This window comes from Myxocyprinus asiaticus, chromosome 19 (genome assembly GCF_019703515.2).
Source record: "Myxocyprinus asiaticus isolate MX2 ecotype Aquarium Trade chromosome 19, UBuf_Myxa_2, whole genome shotgun sequence".
NCBI classification, from domain to species: Eukaryota; Metazoa; Chordata; class Actinopteri; order Cypriniformes; family Catostomidae; genus Myxocyprinus; species Myxocyprinus asiaticus.
In genome coordinates, this window is record NC_059362.1 from 9,247,742 (window position 1) to 9,271,112 (window position 23,371).

The 23,371-nt window shown below is 38.3% G+C and overlaps 1 protein-coding gene across 4 annotated transcripts in view; it reads right to left on the reverse strand.

Annotated features, from left to right (window-relative positions):
* The window catches only part of cep170bb (centrosomal protein 170Bb), a 30,945-nt gene extending 15,867 nt beyond the window's left edge, over window positions 1–15,078 (reverse strand). For 3 of the 4 annotated variants that reach the window (XM_051725266.1, XM_051725265.1, XM_051725263.1), the window contains exons 1-8: window positions 14,870–15,078; window positions 10,396–10,530; window positions 5,584–5,673; window positions 4,647–4,727; window positions 3,253–3,309; window positions 2,615–2,729; window positions 1,804–1,920; window positions 1,203–1,727 (exon numbers count right to left, since the gene is read on the reverse strand). In XM_051725266.1, coding sequence (XP_051581226.1) covers window positions 1,203–1,727; window positions 1,804–1,920; window positions 2,615–2,729; window positions 3,253–3,309; window positions 4,647–4,727; window positions 5,584–5,673; window positions 10,396–10,500 — 1,090 coding nt within the window. In that variant the 5' untranslated portion in view covers window positions 10,501–10,530; window positions 14,870–15,078. The remainder of the gene's footprint in view (window positions 1–1,202; window positions 1,728–1,803; window positions 1,921–2,614; window positions 2,730–3,252; window positions 3,310–4,646; window positions 4,728–5,583; window positions 5,674–10,395; window positions 10,531–14,869) is intronic. The other variant, XM_051725264.1, reaches the window with a different exon arrangement.
* Window positions 15,079–23,371: the final 8,293 nt, after the last annotated feature.

Genomic DNA, 23,371 nt, shown 5'->3' on the forward strand with positions numbered 1-23,371 from the left:
CCATATTGTGTTTCATTTGTCATTTTAGGTTGTAGATTGGTGCTCACAACCATCTCCTTTGCGGCCAATATGTACACATGTTGCACTTTTGTCGAGCGGACTTCACAGCGGACTATTAACAAACAATCCATGCAGGAAGAAAATAGACACAGCTTTCTAGACTGTTGTGCGTGAAAATTCCAGGAGATCAGCAGTTTCAGAAATACTCAAACCAGCCCGTCTGGCACCAACAATCATGCCACAGTCCAAATCACTGAGATCACATTTTTTCCCCATTCTGATGGTTGATGTGAACATTAACTGAAGCTCCTGATCCGTATATGCTTGATTTTATGCACTGCACTGCTGCCAAATGATTGGTTGATTAGATAATCAAATGAATCTAGTAATCTAGTAAAGTGCTCAGTGAGTGTATATGCTACAGTTAATTGGCAGATTAGATGGGAAGGCTCCTCTCGAACCTTCATTTAATAACTACATTACAAATAATCTATGTAATTAAATATAACTCCTTGTCTATTTTAATATTTTAGCGAATAAAAGTGTAAAATATCACACATCACTATCACGCTGTTCATTCAAGTAACACAGTCTGCTTTTTCCTTCATTAATATGTCCATAGGAGTCAGAGGACACATGGCCCATACAGCGCTATCGAAGCTGTGCTTCAATGGAAGTCTATGGCAGATACCGGTACCATTAGATTACAGTGGATGTTCATTGGACTTTGGCTCTAAACACATCATTTTTGGGTTTCTTCTTGGACATTGGCCTTTAAACCAATGTATTTTTGACCTGTCAGGAAGCCTGGCCTCTCTATATGATAATTGGTTGAGCTTTCAAATGGGTGGGACTTTGCAACAAACAGCCAATAATTGAAACAGTGATGTACATGACTGACAGTGTATGAAATGCAAAAGCACCGCTATCGAGCGCAGAGTGTTCTGTGGCTCCGAGATACACACGCAGTTTGCAATCTGATGAAACACATTTATTTATGCTTCCATTATTGGATATTTCGCCTATTGGGTAGTAAATCACTTCTGAGCTTAGATAATTATATTCGTTAAGACATTTTACTGTTTGGGTAGTAGTTTGAGTAGCTTTTGGGAACAATAGCTGTCACTGGTTATTATAAACTAGGATCCATTTTTAAAAGGCAGTGTAGCTGTATTTTTATGGGAGTGGAAGTTGTCTCTTACCTTTGAGTGTTCTAATTTGCATTGCCAGGTCACTCTTAGTGCTGTACTCATCCTCACAAGGTGGCCGCCTGCACATCATGCTAACATCACGGTGCACAAGCCAGTCTGCTACCTTGCTTTCAGCTGAAAGCACATCTGTAGGTGTGGCTGCCAGAGGTTTACAGGGCGGCTGCTGCTTGCTTCGTTGACGCGAGGAAAACTTAGTCACATGATCCTTGATTTTAATCTTGCCTGGCATGCAGTCGTCAAACTCAATGGTAAAAGAAGCATGACTCTGGGCAACTGGAGGTGTGGAGGTCAAACGAACATCTGTGTCTTTGGTTGGAATGTCGCTCAGGTCCGTCACTGGGGACTTGGGGTCCGTCTGAACCTCTTTTGTTGGGATTTCAAAGTAGCTGGGCTCCCGGTGGTACAGGTAGGATGACTTGGCCTGGCTGTCACGGATCTCCTGAACAGAACTGCTGAATTCATCCTCAACTGTCGGGCCCTCCTTAGTGACTTCTGTCAACAGACACCCACACCAAACTGTAATCTTAGTAATGATATGAATGTCCATATGAATAACACATAAAAGCTGGTGTTAGGGAGGACAAGTGTTTACCTGAATGACCGTCACCTGGCCTACGCATTTCATTGTGTGTTCCCTTGTTCCCAGAGTCCTCCTCTCCCCACCATGATGGCTGACCATACAATGGTGTGGGTCTGGGCAAAGGGGCCTCTGAAGAGACACAATAACACACATGTACAGAGGAAGAGACGGTATGTGTAATAGAGGGGAAAAGGAGATGAGTTAGATACTATTCTAAGCACAATTTATTCAACAAACAATTCTAGCACGCTTAAAAACAACAGAAGTTCACGACTCAAAAGCAAATCAATTAGTAGAAACTAAGAATAAGATAAAATAAAAAGATTTCCTGATACAATTTTTTTTTTTAAAAACATCACTATATCACTGTCAGGAGGGGGCATACGGAGCCACCTAATACAAAACAATAGATACAGGCTTCCATGCACAAGTGTGTATGGAATTAATGTGCATTTCAGCACTGGGCTTTATACTGTACACTGAGAGATCACAGAGTCATGTGATACATGATGACAGCCAATGACTTCTCATTGATGGACATGTAAATGCAGTGCCTGCAGCAGGACTAGGCATGAGGATTATCTTTAGCATCTGTCAGATGACCAAGAGCTCAAATGGGAGGGGTCTACAATATACACCAGCCCACTGTACTGCAGTGCTGCAGATAAACAGAGCTTAGCACAAAGGCTGTAGACAAGATTAGAAACATGCTACAGAGCATTTTGAAGTGAAATATGGAAATAAAGAAAATCGGATGCGAAATCTCTTATCATTTCTGTTATTCTCTCATTATTTTTCTTTTGCTCTACTTTATCACTCTGACCTGTGAGACTCTTGCGTTCAGACCGCTCTAATTTGGACCTCTCTTCCTGCAGATTTTGTTGCTTCCCCTCTGTGGTTTTAAGGCCCATCTGCAGCTGACTGGTGTATTTTTCATGCTAAAGCAACAGGGGGCAGCCAAACCAAAAAATTAGATGTACATAAAATTTACAAAACATTTTTTTATATTTAATCTTAATAATTCATATATTATTATAAACAATACATACATAAAAAGGCAATATAAAATATGTATTTATACAGGGCATACAAATGAATGAAAGCACACTGAAAGCCATTCAAATATGTGCTTGTTACACCTACAAACAACACCAATTTCTGCTTTGTTGATTCTGTAGTTGCTGATCGCTTTTAGGACATTTAAAAATAAATGTGAAAAATCCAACATTTTTAAATCATTAGGTATATATATATATATATATATATATATATAAATATGTAAGACATTTGATAACTGTGTACTCAACATTTCAAATACTGTGATACATGGCTCACTGGCTCACTATAATAACCATTTCTTTCAACAAATATACTTGAAAATCTGCTCATCAAATTAAGCTGTGAAAATATTTCCCTGGACATAACAGATAAATACAAATTCACTAAGACATTCAAACATACCTTAAGTGCCTCTTCCGGGACTTTATGTTGACTCTTCTCCAGAACATACACATGGGAATGTGCTCTTGATGTTAAGCAAATACACCACTAGTTCAATTTATACACGTTTTAAACATTAAATAATCAATAATTTGTCATGATCATGATTTTAAAATAGGTTATTTGTTTATTTAGCTATCTAGACAGAGGCAGATTTTAGATAAATTGTTAAGAAAGATCTGAATCTATATTCTGCAGAATGGTCAGTGCATGCAACAACTATTAAACATTTAATTTTCTAATTCTTTAGAGAACACATAATATACACTCACTGAGCACTTTATAAAAGATCACATGTACACCTAATCTTCATACGATTATCTAATCAGCCAATCATGTGGCAGTAGTGCAATGTATAAAATCATCCAGATACGGGTCAGGAGCTTCAGTTAATGTTCACATCAACCATCAGAGTCGGGAAAAAATGTGCTCTCAGTGATTTCGACCGTAGTATGATTGTTGATGCCATATGGGCTGGTTTGAGTATTTCTGTAACTGCTGATCTCCTGGGATTTCCACACACAACAGTCTCTAGAGTTTACTCAGAATGGTGCCAAAATCAAAAAACATCCAGTGAGAGGCAGTTCTGCAGACGGAAACGCCTTGTTGGTGAGATGGGCCAACGGAGAATGGCCAGACTTATTCGAGCTAACAGAAAGGCTACAGTGACTCAAATAACCACTCTGTACAATTGTAGTGAGCAGAATAGCATCTCAGAATGCACAACACATCAAACCTTGAGGCGGATATGCTACAACAACAGAAGACCACGTTGGGCACTATATTAGAACCATAGTGCTCCTAATAAAGTTCTCAGTGAGTGTAGTTTTGAAGTACGATAAATGCAATCTCACATACAGTAGCTAGACTTTTGGCTATAGGCATAAAGTATGTTCTACTTTGCAGCTAATTCTGGCCAAGAACCACCCGTTTAGGCAGGGGCCATCTGACTGACGTGAAGCATCTTTTACGGGTTAGTCTGAAATTGATTATAAACCATTTAATGCAAATCAGGTTGTACAGACAATAGTAAAGAAATTAGTGAGCAGATTTTGTGGTCAGCAGCTGATTATTGCATGAACATTACTCTGGAAACAAAGCAGAATATACAGACGTGCTTGAGGATATCTCATGTATGGCCTACAAACTGCCTAAAAAAAAACTGACAAATCAGTGAACATATCCAGTGACTAGTTCTGTCTCAAAGTGTTCATTGTAGCAATCTGGTTAATTTTTAATATGACATTGCTTCCCATCAGACAGAAAGCCTCTGTATTCTGGCAGAACATTATTTACAGTAAAGCAACTATCAATAATCCTTCCTGTGAAAATTCTGTCAGTTACAGTCAAAGGATATCATATCCAAAACGAACAATGTCCGACAGCTTGAGAGTGATGTATGTTTGGTCTGGAATTCTCAAGTCATTCACAAAGGTCTGAAATGGTAAAAGAAAAGAATAGAAAGAAATATAACTCCACTTTACCTTTAATCTAAACCCAAAAGACAGATGTATTGGGCAAGAATGTTCCCTGTCTTGGGCTGTCAACTGTCTAACAGATTAAATAGTTTAAATAAATAAACCTGAAACATTAGACAACAGCAACAAAATACAGACAAACTATCAGTTCTGTTGGTTTGCAGCTAGGGTTATGCTTCAGAATGGAGTATGTTTTATGTGGAGGATTCCTCTACATCCTGTGCCAAGGCATTGGGATTGGCTCTGAAACTTCAAGATGAAGTCTTCAACAGCATCCTAATTAAACACTGTATTTAAGGCAATCTGTCTGTTACTTTTGTCCAGTTATTTTCAAAGCTAACATGTAAAGAGAATCAAGTTTTTCAAGTCTTTCACAACAACAGTTTTGCTACTTTTGCATGTGGTATTTTAGTGCAAAAACCTACATCTAATTCTCTAACAATCCAGTTAAAACAGACATTATTTGCGCTGGTGTAAAGCTACGCCATGCATGTTTAACCCTCCTATTGTCTTACATGTTAATAATACTGCATAGCTTTTGGGGGGCAATGGGGATGCATTCCGTCAAGTGAACTCCAACTTGAAGCGCTTTTCTAAACTGTTGCCGAATCGCGTTCTTGAAGGATGCACCTGCTGTATTTCCTACAGACACGTTTTATTTATCACATGGTGAGTGACTAGTCTACTTCAGGTTGCCAGTGTCGACTACAATAGTTGTATTCGACTATTCTGTGCAACCCCTATTAAACACAGTAGGATAGTATTTAAAAGATTATAAGTTATTTTTAAAATCTATTATTGTTTTTAGACTTACCCCATTCAAGCTCCCCAGATCCTTGACCAGGTGCTCATCTGTGGCAGGGTTGTAGTTGATAACGGCATGCTGTTTATCCACACTACGAGACTGAAGGAAGAAACAGTGTTTATATCCTGTATCCTGAATCATAATTCTATCTCCTTCCCCCACCAAAATCATACTGGGCATTTTATTGATGTCTGAATGCCTGATTTAGTGCTGTAACTTCTGCTTCTATCAGGATGCTAAGAAAACCTTAAAAATGATAGTTAATAGGGAGGGATGTCATGAAATATCGATATATCGATTATTGATCGGCATGTTATTTTATCTACATATTTTTGAGGCATTGATATATTAAAATTAGCTAACATTTAAATAAGAAGCCTAATTTGCATGCTTTCCAATTCACTCAGTTGGCCTTCTGTTTAACAGTCAGGTGTAATAGCTCAGGGAGACCACAAGAGGTGGTATAACATTTAAGCCTCTTTCACACACAGATCCCGGGATTAATCCCGGGAAAAGTCAATCCAGAAACTGTTCTGGGACTGCAGAATTTGTTCATTCACACTGCAAAAGCTTTCGTGTAATTTTAATTTTTTGTGCTCGCATTCATACACATCCTGGGACAATCCCATAAATACAAAAGTGACATCACGGTGTGACGTCTAATATAAAGCATCTTTGACTCTTAAATTTACTGATAACCGCATCTTTTATTCTTTTGTAAACAAAAAAATTGCTATAATAAACTATAATAAACTGAGGGTTAATTTCATCGTCTTCGTGGATGGTGAGTAGCTCCCTGGTCCCTGTATGAGATTTGCATAATTTTATTTATTTTATTCTGACAGTTAGGCCTACTTTCATAAATAGCTCATAAGATTTTTTATTTTTGTTCAATGTTAATTGTTTATGTTATTGGCTGCTGTCTACCAACTGAAATGCCTCCCAAGAACAATAAAGATTAAAAGTGAAAGTAACCATCAAAAAACAAACAGACAAAAAAAAAAAAAAAAAGGCACAGTATGCACAAGGTGCATTGCAATATTAATACTAAATAACAGAAAAATTATAGTTAAAAAAACAAAGATTTTTCAATGATACTGCCCTGCAACAGTTATGTTGTGCAGTCCATTCAGTAATCACGTTTGTAATTTAGTTTGATTCTAAATGGATCTACCTTCCTAAAAATAAAGAAAACTAACTAGCTTACACCGACATGGTAAAACAAATTTGTTCTTCAGATATTAGCATTTATTACAATAAAAAATGATTAGGCTATTCATTTGACATTTATTTGTTGGTGTTTTTCTCTTTTTTCTTCTTTTTTGCACTAGCACTGCCAGAGTTGAATGGAAAACTATGCGAGTTGCGCTCCGTGGCACTGCAGAATTTTGACGCTGTGTACCTTCGAATTTTAGAATGCACCATGTCATCTGCAAGACGTGTCCGGTGTCTGACCACCTTTATTTACCCTGCTCGTAGTTGTGTTGAGAAATCTGTTTGAAAAGACAAAGACTATTGTGCAATGAGCATCCCTATTTATATCTGATAAAAAATACCGATATACACTATATTGCCAAAAGTATTCGCTCATCTGCCTTTAGACGCATATGAACTTAAATGACATCCCATTCTTAATCCATAGGGTTTAATATGACATCGGCCCACCCTTTGCAGCTATAACAGCTTCAACTCTTCTGGGAAGGCTTTCCACAAGGTTTAGGAGTGTGTTTATGGGAATTTTTGACCATTCTTCCAGAAGCGCATTTGTGAGGTCAGACACTGATGTTGGACGAGAAGGCCTGGCTCGCAGTCTTCGCTCTAATTCATCCCAAAGGTGCTCTATCGGGTTGAGGTCAGGACTCTGTGCAGGCCAGTCAAGTTCTTCCACACCAAACTCGCTCATCCATGTCTTTATGGACCTTGCTTTGTGCACTGGTGCGCAATCATGTTGGAACAGGAAGGGGCCATCCCCAAACTGTTCCCACAAAGTTGGGAGCATTGAATTGTCCAAAATCTCTTGGTATGCTGAAGCATTCAGAGTTCCTTTCACTGGAACTAAGGGGCCAAGCCCAGCTCCTGAAAAACAACCCCACACCATAATCCCCCCTCCACCAAACTTCACAGTTGGCACAATGCAGTCAGACAAGTACCGTTCTCCTGGCAACCGCCAAACCCAGACTTGTCCATCAGATTGCCAGATGGAGAAGCGTGATTCGTCACTCCAGAGAACGCGTCTCCACTGCTCTGGAGTCCAGTGGCGGCGTGCTTTACACCACTGCATCCGACGCTTTGCATTGCACTTGGTGATGTATGGCTTGGATGCAGCTGCTCGGCCATGGAAACCCATTCCATGAAGCTCTCTACGCACTGTTCTTGAGCTAATCTGAAGGCCACATGAACTTTGGAGGTCTGTAGCGATTGACTCTGCAGAAAGTTGGCGACCTCTGCGCACTATGCGCCTCAGCATCTGCTGACCCCGCTCTGTCATTTTACGTGGCCTACCACTTCGTGGCTGAGTTGCTGTCATTCCAAATCGCTTCCACTTTGTTATAATACCACTGACAGTTGACTGTGGAATATTTAGTAGCGAGGAAATTTCACGACTGGACTTGTTGCACAGGTGGCATCCTATCACAGTACCACGCTGGAATTCACTGAGCTCCTGAGAGCGGCCCATTCTTTCACAAATGTTTGTAGAAGCAGTCTGCATGCCTAGGTGCTTCATTTTATACACCTGTGGCCATGGAAGTGATTGGAACACCTGAATTCAATTATTTGGATGGGTGAGCGAATACTTTTGGCAATATAGTGTATATCGATAATGATCTGGAAAATTTTCCAATTATCGATACGTGAAAAAGGCATCAATCCCAAGCCTAAGAGTTACCATCTCAAACTCATCCAAAATGGGCTTCAAAAATTTCAAGCTCTCAAAAGACACGTGTTTTAATTTCTTCTGAAGCGATATGGTCACTTTGGGTGAGAAACAGACCAAAATTTTCACTTCAAATCTTGATGTCTGTCCCAACTGGAACACAATGCAGGCCTGAAGACGGTGATGCTTTGATTCTGCACGCGGTTGCCAGGTACTCAATCCAATATCATTTTATATCCATAAGTTGCATTTTCATTTTCTAGTGTTTATCATCAGCCTTCTAGCTACCAGGGTACATTTTAAAAGTATCCCAACAAAAACTCAACCCACGATTTTATAATTTTAACTCGCATATGCATTTTAAAAAAATAGCCCAACTGGGCGTAATAATCGTGAACCTGTGTCTGGATTGTGCAAAGGGCTCTGCGCATGATTTATGCGTGAGAAAGTTTGTGATCAAGCTTCTGTTATGAATGTGCCAAGGAGACTGTGGATGTCAAGATTTATAGTGAATAAGGAATTAAATTTTGGTCTGTTTCTCACCCAAAGCGATCGTATCGCTTCAGAAGACCACTCAAGACGTATGGATTACTTCTATGCTGACTTTATGCCTTTTTGGAGTGACTCACACTAAATTAGCCAATCAGAAAATGTAGCTCTCTGCTTCTCAGCTTTTTATGTGTTTGGGTTTACTGACATTGGGTTGGCTGACATATCTTTGGAGGGCAGAGTTATAGAGAGAGGGTGGTAAAATGGATGGGGGTGGACTAAATCAGTGGCTAGGTGTAGCATAAGTTAGTAAAACGTCCATCTATAGTATGGCTCAGGTATTAGTCTTTCGCACAAAGTACTTCGTTATGATCTACTAATGACATCACTCAAGAAGCTGTCCCTCGTTATCCACTTCAGGAAGCTGTTTCAAAGTGGGTGCTGAGTTTCAGCCCACACCAAAGGACCATTACTGACACAAGTTCATTAATCTCATCTACCTACAGTACTCTAGCATGACACAAAACAGTAAACTGCTGTTAAACTCATAGACCACATTCATCATTATGTGTCAGTTGTGATGGCTCATTTCTTACAGAAAATTATGTAGAGGTAGTAGTGACCATTGGTTCTTATTTGGTGGATCGCAACACAAAATGGGCCACAGATCTGTTCTGTGGGTCATGCACAGCAGGGAAAAAACAATGCTAAATGCAAATAATAATAAGCAACTAACAACATAGTAGTGCAAAATTCAGATGGAAAAAAAATAAGCTTAACTTTTAAAAGGGATGAGAAAACACTTCCCATATCTTGTGTTGTTGACATCAAAGTCCACCTTTCCAATCAAACTCTATAGTATTTCGGAGCAAATTCATCACTCACTTTATAGAAACTAGCCAAATTCTAAAATGGACAGGTTGTGTAACATGACCTCATCCTCGAAAATCATTAACAAAACTAGAAAATGTATAAGAAAACACAACCCAGACTATTAAAATGGGTTCACTTGTAACAAGGATAAACGTCGTTTGTGCCCACCACAGTGTGCTGAATTATTGGCTTAATAAATGTAATACTATAAATAATACAATCAATTGATTTTAAGGACATTTTTGCTTACTTTTGTACAATAAACAAATCTGGTACTGTGTTAGTTGACTACTTGATGCCCAATGTGTAATCTGGGTCTTGAAGCAAAACCAGTTGAAAACCACTGGTAATATGTTCATATTCATTTATAGTAATACAGGAACATTTGTATTCAGCATATTACTTCATATTCAGTAGTTATGGAGGTTTATGATTACATTCATTGCATTATTTTTTTTAAATACTTCAAAACTAAAAAATTTTAATGACCAGCCAGTCATGCAAACTGAACTCACTAAGGCAACAGCTCGATGCACTCAAAAATGTGTCGAGACATTTCAGGAAAGCAAAATTGAAAATCCTACCTGCAGCATGAGCTCACAGTCCTCCCGTCCGACAAAGATCATCTCCCGTGGCAGACGGTGACGAGTACCAGAGCTGCTGACCAGGAACCATGATGTCACACTCATCTTTGTTTCGCTGAGAAACCCCTTTGCATCCTGTGACATATAGAGACAATATTCTTGTTAAGATATGAATAATGTTCAGCAAAAATAAAGATGGCCCGCTAATTTCTGACCCTGACAAATACGTCTAAACACATATACAGTATGTTAACAAGTTAATACCTGGATATAAACACAGCCGAGAAGAAAGTGCTCAGCAGATTACTTCTGAAATGTAATCTGGTACTCATTACATTTTACATGGTAACACTTTACAATAAGGTTCCATTTGTTAACATTAGTTAACTTAGTGAACATGCATAACAATGAACAGTACTTTTTATTCTTCTCACCACAGTTATACAGAGTGGTTATCTGAGTTACCGTAGACTTTGTCAGTTCAAACCAGTCTGGCAATTCTCTGTTGACCACTCTCATCAACAAGGCATTTCCGTCCACAGAACTGCCGCTCACTGGATGTTTTTGGTTTTTGGCACCATTCTGAGTAAATTCTAAAGACTGTTGTGCATGAAAATCTCAGGAGATCAGCAGTTACAGAAATACTCAAACCAGCCCATCTAGCACCAACAATCATGCCACACTCCAAAACACTGAGATCACATTTTTTCCCAATTCTGATGGTTCATGTGAACATTAACTGAAGCTCCTGACCCGTATCTGAATGATTTTATGCACTGTACTGCTGCCACATGATTGGCTGATTAGATAATCGTATGGATGATTGTTGGTGCTAGATGAGCTGGTTTGAGTATTTCTGTAACTGCTGATCTCCTGGGATTTTCACACACAACAGTCTCTAGATTTTACTCTGAATGGTGCCAAAAACAAAAAACATCCAGTAAGCGGCAGTTCTGCAGATGGAAATGCCTTGTTGATGAGTGAGGTCAACAGAGAATGGCCAGACTGGTTTGAACTGACAAAGTCTACGGTAACTCAGATAACCACTGTGTACAATTGAAAATGCTATTCTGAGATGCTGGTTGGTGCTGTTTTGGCGGCACAAGGGGGACCTACACAATAGTAGGCAGGTGGTTTTAATGTTGTGACTGATCGGTGTATGTTGAAATGAACATTAACAAAGATTAATAAATGCTGTAAAAAATATATTGTTATTTGTTTGTTTATGGAAGTATCATTCCTGTAGCTAAACTTGTAGCATGGCGCTAGTAAATGCCAAGATCATGGGTTCGATTCCCAGGAAACACAAACTAATAAAACGTATACCTTGAATACACTGTAAGTCGCTTTGGACAAAAGCGTCTGCCAAATGCATAAATGTGAATGTTCATGATATCTAAGGCATTTACTAATGTTATGGAACCTTATTGTTAAGAGTTACCTATTACACAACTAAAATTGTAATCAATACCATAACGTCTTTTAGGTTATATTTTTAAGGTAATCTAATCGGATTACTTTTGGATTACTTATTGCGTGTTTTGATGAAAAGCATCATAAGTACCAATTAACCAGTAAACATGAAATCAAACAGCAATTCACTATTTGTCAGCCCTTGAATTTAAACTGTGTATAACTGATTATATACTTCAGCTATCAACCTAAAGTTCTGTTCATTCTGTATTAATTTCTGTTCATGTGCTTAATTATTCAATTTAACCTTTCATATTACTTGTAATGTGCCCTGCAATCCTACATCATGTTTCCTCTCTTTCACCATACCAGGGACTGACAATAACAGTGACTGAGCTTCAGATTTCTAGAAAGCAGTAATGAGTGATTGATCAGTGCTCATACACAGCCACCTGCAGTAATGGCAGTAATGTGAATCAATTAAGCCATTTTGATTAAACTTTATTAAGACTCTGAGTACGTCATTATTTAATACTCACATGTGTGCAGGCCTATATGTTCCATGAGAGCACACATATATCACCCAGACATCTATTTGATGTGTGTGTTTACATCTGGAAGACATATTTTTAACATTGTTTGCTCATCTGCAATACGTCTATAAGACGTTTCCTCTCGGATGTCAGTACGACATTCAGCAGGTGTCTTTGAGATGTTTCTGATTTAGAAAATTTGTAAATCTGTTTTTTTTTTTTTTTTTAGCAGGTATTAATTAGATGTGATGTTTATCAGATGAAAAGATCTAAAACAGACATCTTGGAAATGTACAGGACATGTGCTACCTGGGTTTCTTAATACAGAACGTTAACGCAGAAATACAGCAATTCAACTTTTATCTTAAGCTCAGTTTGTGCAGATGTTCTCCACAAAATGGATGCATAAATCAATGCAGTTTTGCTTAGAGTGTTAAACCCGTTATTGGATATGACAGCTGTGTGGACATATTAAGCTGGAAAAATATTTTTCAGAGGACTAGGGATTTTTCTTAAAAGGGCAGCCGTTTCATCATGATAAGCCAGTGGTATCCTAATAAGTTTGCTCAAATACACCACAGATATAAGACTTAATGTGTCAGATTTTTAAAGATAGGCATATTTTAAAACATTAACCCTTGTGCGTCAATAAAAAAAAGTTACTCAGAGGTCCTAAGAGGACAAAAATGTCCATGTCAAAAAACTGCCATAATAATATTATATATTAATATTATTTTCCACTTTCAATTAGTTATTTTTTTAACCAACAACAGTCCTGATCATAACTAGCAATTATTCATTCATTTTCACCATTTTACCCTTTAAATGCCAGTTTGTTTATATAATTTTTATGAAAAAAAAAAAAAAAAAAGAATTATTTTCCATATACTAAATGTTAAGGGGAAATTGTTTTTCTGGATTATCACAGTCTGGGATATGTCAATGATTAGCAACAACATTGATTCTGATGCATTATTATTTTTCGTGCAGTGTCAGATAAAAAAAACCAAACAAACAAACAAAAATGTCCGCGTCAAAAAACTGTCATAAAAATATGATATATTAATATTATTTTCCACTTTCACTGACTTTTTTAACCAACATAAGTCCTGATCATAACTACCAAATATTCATTCATTTTCAGGATTTTAACCCTTTAAATGCCAGTTTGTTTACATAATGCCACTGTTGTGTTTTACACACACACACACACATTTCTCAATACACACATATCAGCACACCCACACAATTTTAGCTGCATCATTTATTCAATTGGCCTGTGGTGCTCTATAATACAGCAAACAGAAAATAGGGAAAAAGCATGTATTTGCTCCATAGGCTAAACATGAGAAAACTGGCACCATCTGGTGGAAAATATTTTTAAAAATTAATTTTGAAACCAGGGCTCCGGAATGAAAGCATAATATCATAGAATTCATGATTTTATGCTTTAATGGCACTGGGATCAATTATTGCCATTTTAATGGGTTTCAATGGGGACATTTTTGTCCTGAAGTTCCTGAGTGTAACTGTTTTGTGTACACAGTGTATTATAGATGTATTATAGGAACTGAGGTTGAAATATCAAAATTCCCCAAAAAATACACACCTTTGACAAAATGTATGCCGTTGGCATTAACACAGCCAAAATGATCGAGAAAAAAACAAAAATGATAAAGACACAAATGTCCCGAAGATCGCACAAAGGTTAAGACATAGCCTACAGTAAGAACCATCTAGAATCTAGATAGATGATAAATTCATTTGGGAGAACATGACTTGGAAAAAGGCTATAGGATGTCTGTAGAAGACATGATGCATTAGGCCTTCATGTGCAGTTTCATTTATCTATCATCTAAAGGCTTGTTTTGTGAGAAAAGACTTAGATGTTATATGGAAATATTTATGCAAATATGCAGTAAACCTCAGTTAAGAGGTTATTGGTGGTCGTAGGCCTACTATCGGTGAAGTGACCAAGACCGGTGATGTTTCCACGGCACCTGCAGTGCTAACAAAAAGCCAGGTTTAAATTACTAATTTCATCTTCAGAAATAAACTCTATGAAATCAAGTATTCTATCAAATATTGCGTGAGCGCGATAAAGAAGCGTAAATATATCGAATATTCGCTTTTTGTTCCTGTGAGGCTTTAAAACCGTAAACATAACCCAGTTACGTCATGTTAGACGGAATATGTTCATTGCGCGAGTGGAAATAATTCAACATGCAGGTATGGTGTATTTCAGTCACATTCCCATAAAATATGGCACATTTGCATTCAGTCAGGCCTAATGCTGGTCTATTCGCTCATCATAAGCGAATCCGTAATCATTTGAGGATGGAGCGCGATCAGCCGCTGTCGCACCAACACATAGAGACAGACAGGGTTTGCTGTCTCTCTCTGCCCTTCCCATTTACATCGTTCATGAATGTGGCATGAGCCTACATGATAGACTGAATGAACTGACATAGAGAGCTGTACACATATTGATTGAGAGACGTCTCTCCGATCTCAATAATCCAACCTACCTACAATCCTCCAGATGCGCTGATCTCTGCCAGAGAAATAAATGATGTCACCATCAATGTAATCTGCTTCCTCTCGCTATCGAAAAATGTTGTTATTCTGCGATGTCTAGTAAAGGTCTTTGATTGTCATCAGTGTCGTGGTTTCATGTGGACTACACCCTCTCCTCTCCAGTCAGACAGACATCATGCTGTCATGGCATCTGCGTCCAGCGCCGCCACCAGTGTCTGTACAGCAGCAGGTTACTACAACACTTAACCAGCAGCACCGTAGCAAACGGGCTCTTTTCATTGGATCCAAAAGATCACCTCTCTCTCTCTCTCTCTCTTTCTTTTATTTATTTATTTATTTATTTGTTTGTTTGTTAATAATATAGTATGTATGGTAAAGTGTGTTAATGCTTCCAAAATATAAAAATCTTTTTAATAACTTTCATTAACAACATTAATAAACATTACACTATGTCATACGATTAAAGGAAAAGTTCACCCAAAAATGAAAATTCTCTAATCATACTCACCCTCATGCCATCCCAGATGTGTATGACTTTCTTTCTTCTACAGAACACAAACGAAGATTTTAAGAAAAATATCTCAACTCTGTAGGTCCTCACAATGGAAGTGAATGGTGACCAAAACTTTGAAGCGCCAAAAAGCACATAAAAGCAGCCTAAACGTAATCCATACACTCCAGTGGTTAAATCCATGTCTTCAGAAGCGATCCAATCTGTTTTGGGTGAGAAACGACTAAAATGTTACTCATTTCTCGCTAGAAATCGTTACATCTGTAGTCTCCTTGGCGACCATGTTTTCAAGCTCAATTACACTTCCTAGCACCATCTAGAGCTCTGCCGTGATGAAAGAAAGGTGCCTCTCGTTGTTCCTTGCAGGATACTCAGCCTTAAAGGCTCCATGTGGTTAGGATTTGGGTGGGGGCAGGGTTAGGGCATCTGCTGCCTACCAGGCACAAACTGAGGCCCCTTTGTACAATGGGCACGCTCAAGCACTTGGAAGTGTAATTGAGCCTGAAATCATAATCTTGCCTAAAGACTGCAATTGAAGATGCACAGTAAAAAAGTAGTTACATTTTGGTCTGTTATGAGCCAAAACTGCTTTAGAAGACATGGATTAAACCACTGGAGTCTTATGGATTACTTTTATGCTGCCTTTTTGTACTTTTTGGAGCCTAAAAATTTTGGTCACCATTCACTTGTATTGTATGGACCTACAGAGCTGAGAAAGTCATATACATCTGAGATGGCATGCATGAGGGTGAGTAAATGATGTGAGAATTTAAATTTTTTGGTGAAATTTTTTTTTAAGATTACATTTTAAATGAATGTACATTAAAATAATATTTTGACTAATGTATATTCGTATATAGGCAATAAAATACATGCATACATAAGGTTTTAAGTGGAACAAGGGTGGGTAAATAATTACAAAATGTTACATTTTGGGTGAACTGTTTATTTAAGTTATTTAAGGCAATCTTTTAGCAGATTTTGAGTAATTGAGTAATTTTCATGCTCAGTGAGTGCAATATTCATTGATAAAACAGTCCAAATTAAAACGGAAATGTCTGCATTGGTTGAAAGTGAGAATCTTGATTATAGGATAATTGAAAAAGTTAGATATTTTAACTTGATTATGATTATACTAAATAGCATTGGATTAATCAAATGTAAATTATATTTAAATAGTGCCATCTCTATGTAATTTAAAGGTGCATTCTGTAATTGTTTCCTCATAAAAAAGTGTAACTCCTAAATACATGAATTGTAATTTTGCAATATATGTAGGAAATCATGACCACTCACATTAAAATGAAGACTCCAGTCATATCAGTAACCTTATAAAAGCTGTTTTATTCTACATGGAGACGGTCCGCACATGGGGGCTGCCATGTTAGAATCACATGACCAGCCGTATACTACTCGCTTAATCTCAGTAACTGTCCTGTTATTTGACACTTTCACTCATTGATTAAAGTTGAAGGGGTGAATATCCAATTCCCTTTTACTCTTACAAGTTATATCACATCTTTTATCATCCTTATTTATTCTTATTATATTAATCAATGTTCTATTTTACTTTTACAATAAGGTGCAAGTAACATGTATAAAGTCCAAAACTAAAGTCACGAGAGTTCCAACTGAACTGTGTAATGTGTCTTTTGTTAAACTAGATTATTATTGGGCTATGTCTACATACAATATAACATGGCAATGATGTTCGCTAACAAATCAGTTATTAGATTGGAACAACACCATGATCATTTAGAAAGAAAATGTCAGAACCCCACATCCACACTCATGTTGCAGCCGAGTGGACCGGCTCACTGAACATTTGCTTGACTGTTTGAAGAATCTGTGTGTTTTTTTTGTGCTGGTTCCGCCTAGCGGCTGGAGCTTATTTTGTAGAGTGTCGTACCTTCAGGACAGTTTTATGGATGCATCTACATGCTCTTTGTGTTTGTTCCACCTATTGGCTGGAGTTTGTTTTATAGATTATCTTTTACTGTGTAATTCTGTCTCACAAAATTTGTATAGAAACACCGGATTTGGGAGGTCACGTGACGCCATGCAAGAAGCAGACATGTGAGCGACGAGCTCTGCGCACTTTGCTAAATTTTTAATAATTTTTATGTTAAAATCTGGAGAAATTTTATACACCCAGTTACACATTTACTCTTTGAGGCAAAACATGGCAAAGAAGTCAAAATCCTCAGGCTCTAGAGACATTAAAAGACACTTACGTGTTCAGGATGAAAGCCCGACAGGCCTACAGACCGGGGACTCGATTTGGATGGCGCGGCGGGAGAGGAGATCCAGCATCAGTTGTCCAACTTGTCGGTGATGCGAAGGTTCTTGCTGACTTGGAGGATCTCGCTGTAATGCGTCGATCGATTACGGCGATGAAAATAAAATTCTCTGAGTTAGTTACAAGAGTGACTGATGTTGAGAGACGAAATGATTGTCTGGAGTTTTCAGATAGGGAATTAACTGCTAATCTGCCCGTGACCAAAGTTGATTTGGAACATCTCCTTGAAAAGCTTGAAGATCTTGAGAATAGAAGCCGCAGGAATAACGTTCGAATTGTTGGTATTCCTGAGTATGAGGAGGGCAGAGATTTGGTGAAATTCCTAGACAAGCTTTTCCCGAGTCTGCTCAACATAACAGGCCATAAACTGGAAATGGAGCGAGCTCACAGAGTCTCAGCTCACAGATTTGCTGAGGGAGAAAGGCCCCGATCAATCCTGGCCAAATTTCTGAGATCATCTGATAAAGATCTTGTGTTGCACCAGGCAGGGGGCAAAGGGAAGCTTTCTTGGAAGAACCATAATATTTTTTTTTTCCTGGACTTTGTGAGTTCGACAAGAGAGAAACGCGATCGGTTCAAGGAATGTAAGAAACTCTTACATCAGCGAAACTGAGAATAGAAACAAAGGACGGTCGCAAAGTATTTACATGTCCCAATCAGGCTTTTGAGGAAGCTGGGCGTCATTTTGGTTTCTTTTTGCTTTTTGCATTGGCTCTGCCGAGTGTCTGGAGTTTGTTTTGTGAATAACACTTTTCCTTAAAGAAGCTTTTGCATTGACGGAAGTTTACCGCATTGAAGCATTGAAATTCCCGGCCAGTTTGAGAGTGGACACTATGGATGACCGCAAAATATCTACATGCTCACACAAAGGATGTCTTTTATAAAGTTGATGGATTAAGTAAGTCATGGTGTATACTTTTACGTGGCCTCCGAGTGAATTGACTCGACCATCCGGGGAACCGGGATGCCGGTTTTGTTTCTTTTTGTATTGGTTCCGCCTAGCGGCTGGAGCTTGTTCTATTGAATAACACTCCTTTGGAACAGCTGTGGATTAATCTGTTCGTTCTTCGTGCTTATTCCTCCTGCTGGTTGGAGTTTGTTTTGTTGAGTATTTTTACGGGACATTGGAATGATTACATCATCCGCTGAACTCATAAAAGCTGGCTCACTGAACATTCGTTTGTCTGTCCGAGGAATCTGAACGGTTTTATATCAACTGGAATTTGTCTTGTGGAAGATCACACCTTTGAGACAGTTCTGTGAATTAATCTACATGTTCTTTGTGTTCATTCTTCCTATTGGCTGGGGTTTATTTTACAAAGTATTTCTGTTATGTAATTTTGCCTCACAAATTTGTGAGGCAAAATTGAGCAATCCGATGGCAAAGTTGTCGTAGGTGCTCGTGGGCATTCATGGACTTTTCGAGTTTAAAGGGATTGTCGCCGGTTGGCGCTTTAGTGCGTGGGGTTAATGTGCACGTTTTTCTTTTTTCTGTTTGTTTTGTTCGGGGGGAAGTTTGGGGTTTGATTGTTTCACTAATGGGGAATGTGGTCTGTATAATTTTGTTTTTGACACACAATTATATTTTTTCTACTATGTCAAAATGTATAATGTTAATATGAGTTGATTGTCTCTCTCCACATGGAATGTAAATGGGTTGGGGCACCCCATAAAAAGAAGGAAAGTTATTTCTTTTCTTAAGCGTAAGAAATATGATATAGTCTTTCTTCAAGAAACACATCTTTCCCCACAGGAAGCTGAAAAATTTGGGAAGATATGGGGTGGACATGTTTTCTTTAGTGCTGGCTCAAGTAAGAGTATGGGGGTCATTATACTGATAAATAAACATCTACAATTCAAATTTCTCAAACAGATTAAAGATAAAATAGGAAGAGTCATTATTGTTTTAGCAGACATTCAGGGGCAAAGATTGATTTTGGCTAATATTTATGCACCTAACGCTGATGATCAGGGCTTTTTTATAGATCTTGAGGGGATGTTGCAAGCCACTGGCACCCCTCATGATATAATATTGGGAGGAGACCTTAATCTATTGATGGATTCAGTCCTTGATCATAGTGAAGCAAAAGTGTGCAAGCCCCCTAGAGCAACAGTGACACTTCACAGGATGTGTAAAAATCTTGGTCTTGTAGATATTTGGCGACTTTTGAACCCATCTGGGAGGGACTATACATTTTTTTCATCAGTTCATAAGATTTTTTAATATCTATATCCCTCATTTCATCTGTTATTGATTGCTCAATTGGAAACATCTTAGTCTTAGATCACACCCTGGTGAGTTTAGAGGTGTTGCCACACACAGAGAAAAAGAAATAATATAGTTGGCGCTTTAATGTATCCCTTTTGCAAAATCCTGATTTCCAACAAATGTTAAAGACTGAAATCAGTATTTATATGGAGACCAACTGGTCTTCAGTATCCTCTGTGGGCGTGGTTTGGGAGGCACTTAAGGTGGTTCTTAGGGGTCAGATCATACAGTATGCTTCATTCATAAAAAATCTAAAGCACGACAACTCATGGAGTTAGAAGGGAATATTAAAAATATTAATACAAATATAATACTATTTTGTTGCAGAAAGTGGAGTTTTGGTTATTCAGGGCAAGACAGTCATACTTTGAGACTGGGGACAACGCAGGGAAGCTTTTGGCTAGATATATAAAGCAGAGAGAGTCTTTTTCTACCATTCCCTCTGTGAAATCTGCTGGTGGTGAAATGTTTACCTCGGCCATTGATATTAATAATGCTTTTAAAGAATTCTATATTGATCTTTATAGCTCCACGTCTTTGTCTACTGATGAAGATATTAGAAAATTTGTGGAACCATCAGTACTTCCTAAATTGACGAATGAGCAAAAAAATTATCTTGATTCTGAGATAACCTTGGAGGAGCTTGACGAGGTAATTAAGTCCTTACCTACAGGCAAGGCTCCCAGGCCAGACGGCTTTGCCACTGAATTTTTTAGATCTTCTGCTACAGAATTGGCTCCACTTTTGTTAGAAATTTATACAGAATCATTAAAGAATGGAAAACTTCCCCCAACCATGACGCAAACCCGGATCAGTCTGATTCTTAAAAAGGACAAAGATCCAAGCGAGTGTAAAATTTACCGTCCAATTTCCCTAATCCAGCTAGATGTTAAAATTTTGTCAAAAATTCTGGCTAACTGATAAAGTTATGACATCTCTTATACATATAGATCAGGTGGGGTTTATTCGGAGCCGTAACTCTTCTGATAACATTAGGCGTTTCATTAATGTCATGTGGGCAGTGGCAAATGACCAGACTCCAGTCGCTGCCATCTCACTTGACGCCGAAAAGGTGTTTGATATGGTAGAATGGGATTATCTTGATGTTGGAAATGTACGGGTTCGGGAATACTTTTATTGGGTGGATTAAGTTACTTTATAAACACCCAGTAACGGCGGTTCAAGGATTAATTTCATATTGTTTTACTCTGGATAGGGGCACCCGGCAGGGTTGCCCTCTTTCCCCCTTATTGTTCTGTCTTGCCCTGGAACCATTAGCAGCCGTGATAAGAAAGGAGGATGATTTTCCAGGGATGGTGGCAGGAGGCGTGGCGCATAAGCTTTTGCTTTACACAGATGATATTTTATTATTTGTCTCTGACCCTACTAGATCTATGCCTTGCCTCCACAGAATTATTAATTCCTTTTCTAAATTCTCAGGATACAGATTTAGTTGGTCTAAATCCGAAGCTTTGGCTCTGACAGCGTACTGCCCGGTAATGGCTTTTCAGTGGGGCACCTTCCAGTGGCCCAAACAGGGCATTAAGTATTTGGGTATTTTATTCCTAGCAAATTTGTGTGATTTAGTTAGAGTTAATTTTGACCCTTTGATAAAAAGGTTTTCGAGCGATGTGGGCAGGTGGGCTTCATTAAATTTATCTATGATTGGGAAGGTTAATGTTATTAAAATTAATTGTATTCCAAAATTCAACTACCTGCTACAATCTCTCCCTATAGGTGTCCCCCTGTCATATTTCAAGCAATTTGATAGCATAACGAAGTCCTTCATTTGGTATGGTAAACATCCCAGATTACATTTCAGTAAGTTACATAGGCCGATTGACAAATGTGGGCTAGGCCTACCCAAGATTTTGTTTTATTATTATGCATTCGGTCTCAGACATTTGGCTCATTGGTCGCTTTCACCTGAGAGAGATTCTATTGGACCCCCGTCTAGATTGTATAGGCTTGGTCTTAAAGACACACCCACCTGCTGATGATGCCAATCAGAAGATGGGGACACAAACCATGTTTTTTGGTGGTGTGATAAGATCCAAGAATTTTGGTTGAGGGTTCAGAGATTTATGTGTGACGTATTGGACACAAATGTTATTTTACCCCAGACTCTGTATTTTAGGCGATGGGGCAGTCATTAATATAGGGGATAGATACATAAAAAGTTGGGTCGGAGTTATGATCGGCAGACGGATTATTCTTAGGGGATGGAAGTTGGCTGGAGCACCCTCATTTCAGGAGTGGTGCACAGAGATGGGCAGGGTGGCGGCATTCCAGGAGGTGACATCCCAGGGGGAAGGGTTTAATTTTATATAATTTGATTCCGTATTTTCTGTTATGTTTATTTAATTTGTTGAAGGGAATCAGTAAAAATTGTTAATAAGAAAAAGAAAGAGAAAAAGAACCCCATATCCATGGTTTATAATACAACTGTTTGGATGCATTTGAATATGTTTCACTTGATTAAGGAAATTATCTCCAGCAGGACCATCAAATCACTTGTGCCTGTGTCATTTACTGATCTCGAATGGAAAGATTACAAGCCTTTTCAAGTTTTCATGTGGCCTCACGTTTCAGATGTTGCTCTAGGAGATGAGTGGTTTGATCAAGATTTATTATTATTATTATTATTATTATTATTATTATTTTATTTTTATTTTTTTTCAGTTTCTAAGACCAATTCCTTCTGTACAAGAATTAAGGGATCTTCAATCCAAACCCAAAACTGGGCAATTTTCCAAATTCCAAATAGTTAATGCTTTAGGTCCTGATTGGAAATGAAAAGACAGTTGTTCTCATGCAAAGTGTGCAGAGATTGACTCCTGTGTAGCTGAACTAAAGAACAAAACTGAGTATTATCCCAAACTAAAATCTAGACTTGCACAAGCATTGACTCGTTTCTCAAGCAGATCAAAACGAATGATGCGTTTGCAGGATATGAATATCTAAATTCTGCCTGGCTTTGATCGGATGATAAACCATTCTTATCTGACCCCGAAGGACCAACCGATTTAGCTATAGCCTTGATGCCTTTACTGTTGGTAGTGTTTTCACTGACATTTCAGAGTCTGTTGAGGAATTTGTTGAAGAGTCTTGGGAGGATTTTGTGGAAGCTTCAGAAACAGTAATATCTGGTTTAGGGAGATATCTATTGTATGCCTTCGGCACACTAATGGGACTAAATGCCCTTTTCTTAATTGTATGGATGATGCTTCGTTTTTGCTTTTCATATGTGTTCAAGTCTGCTTGCAGAACTGTTAACCCCTCTGAAGAGGATGAGTGTCTGGTGAAGTTGACATCGAACCTCAGGACCCACTTGAGGGAAGGAAACACCAGTGCCCTTGTTGTGAGTGGGAGGTGGGGGAGCCTCTACATGTGGACTAGAATATTTAGGTTCT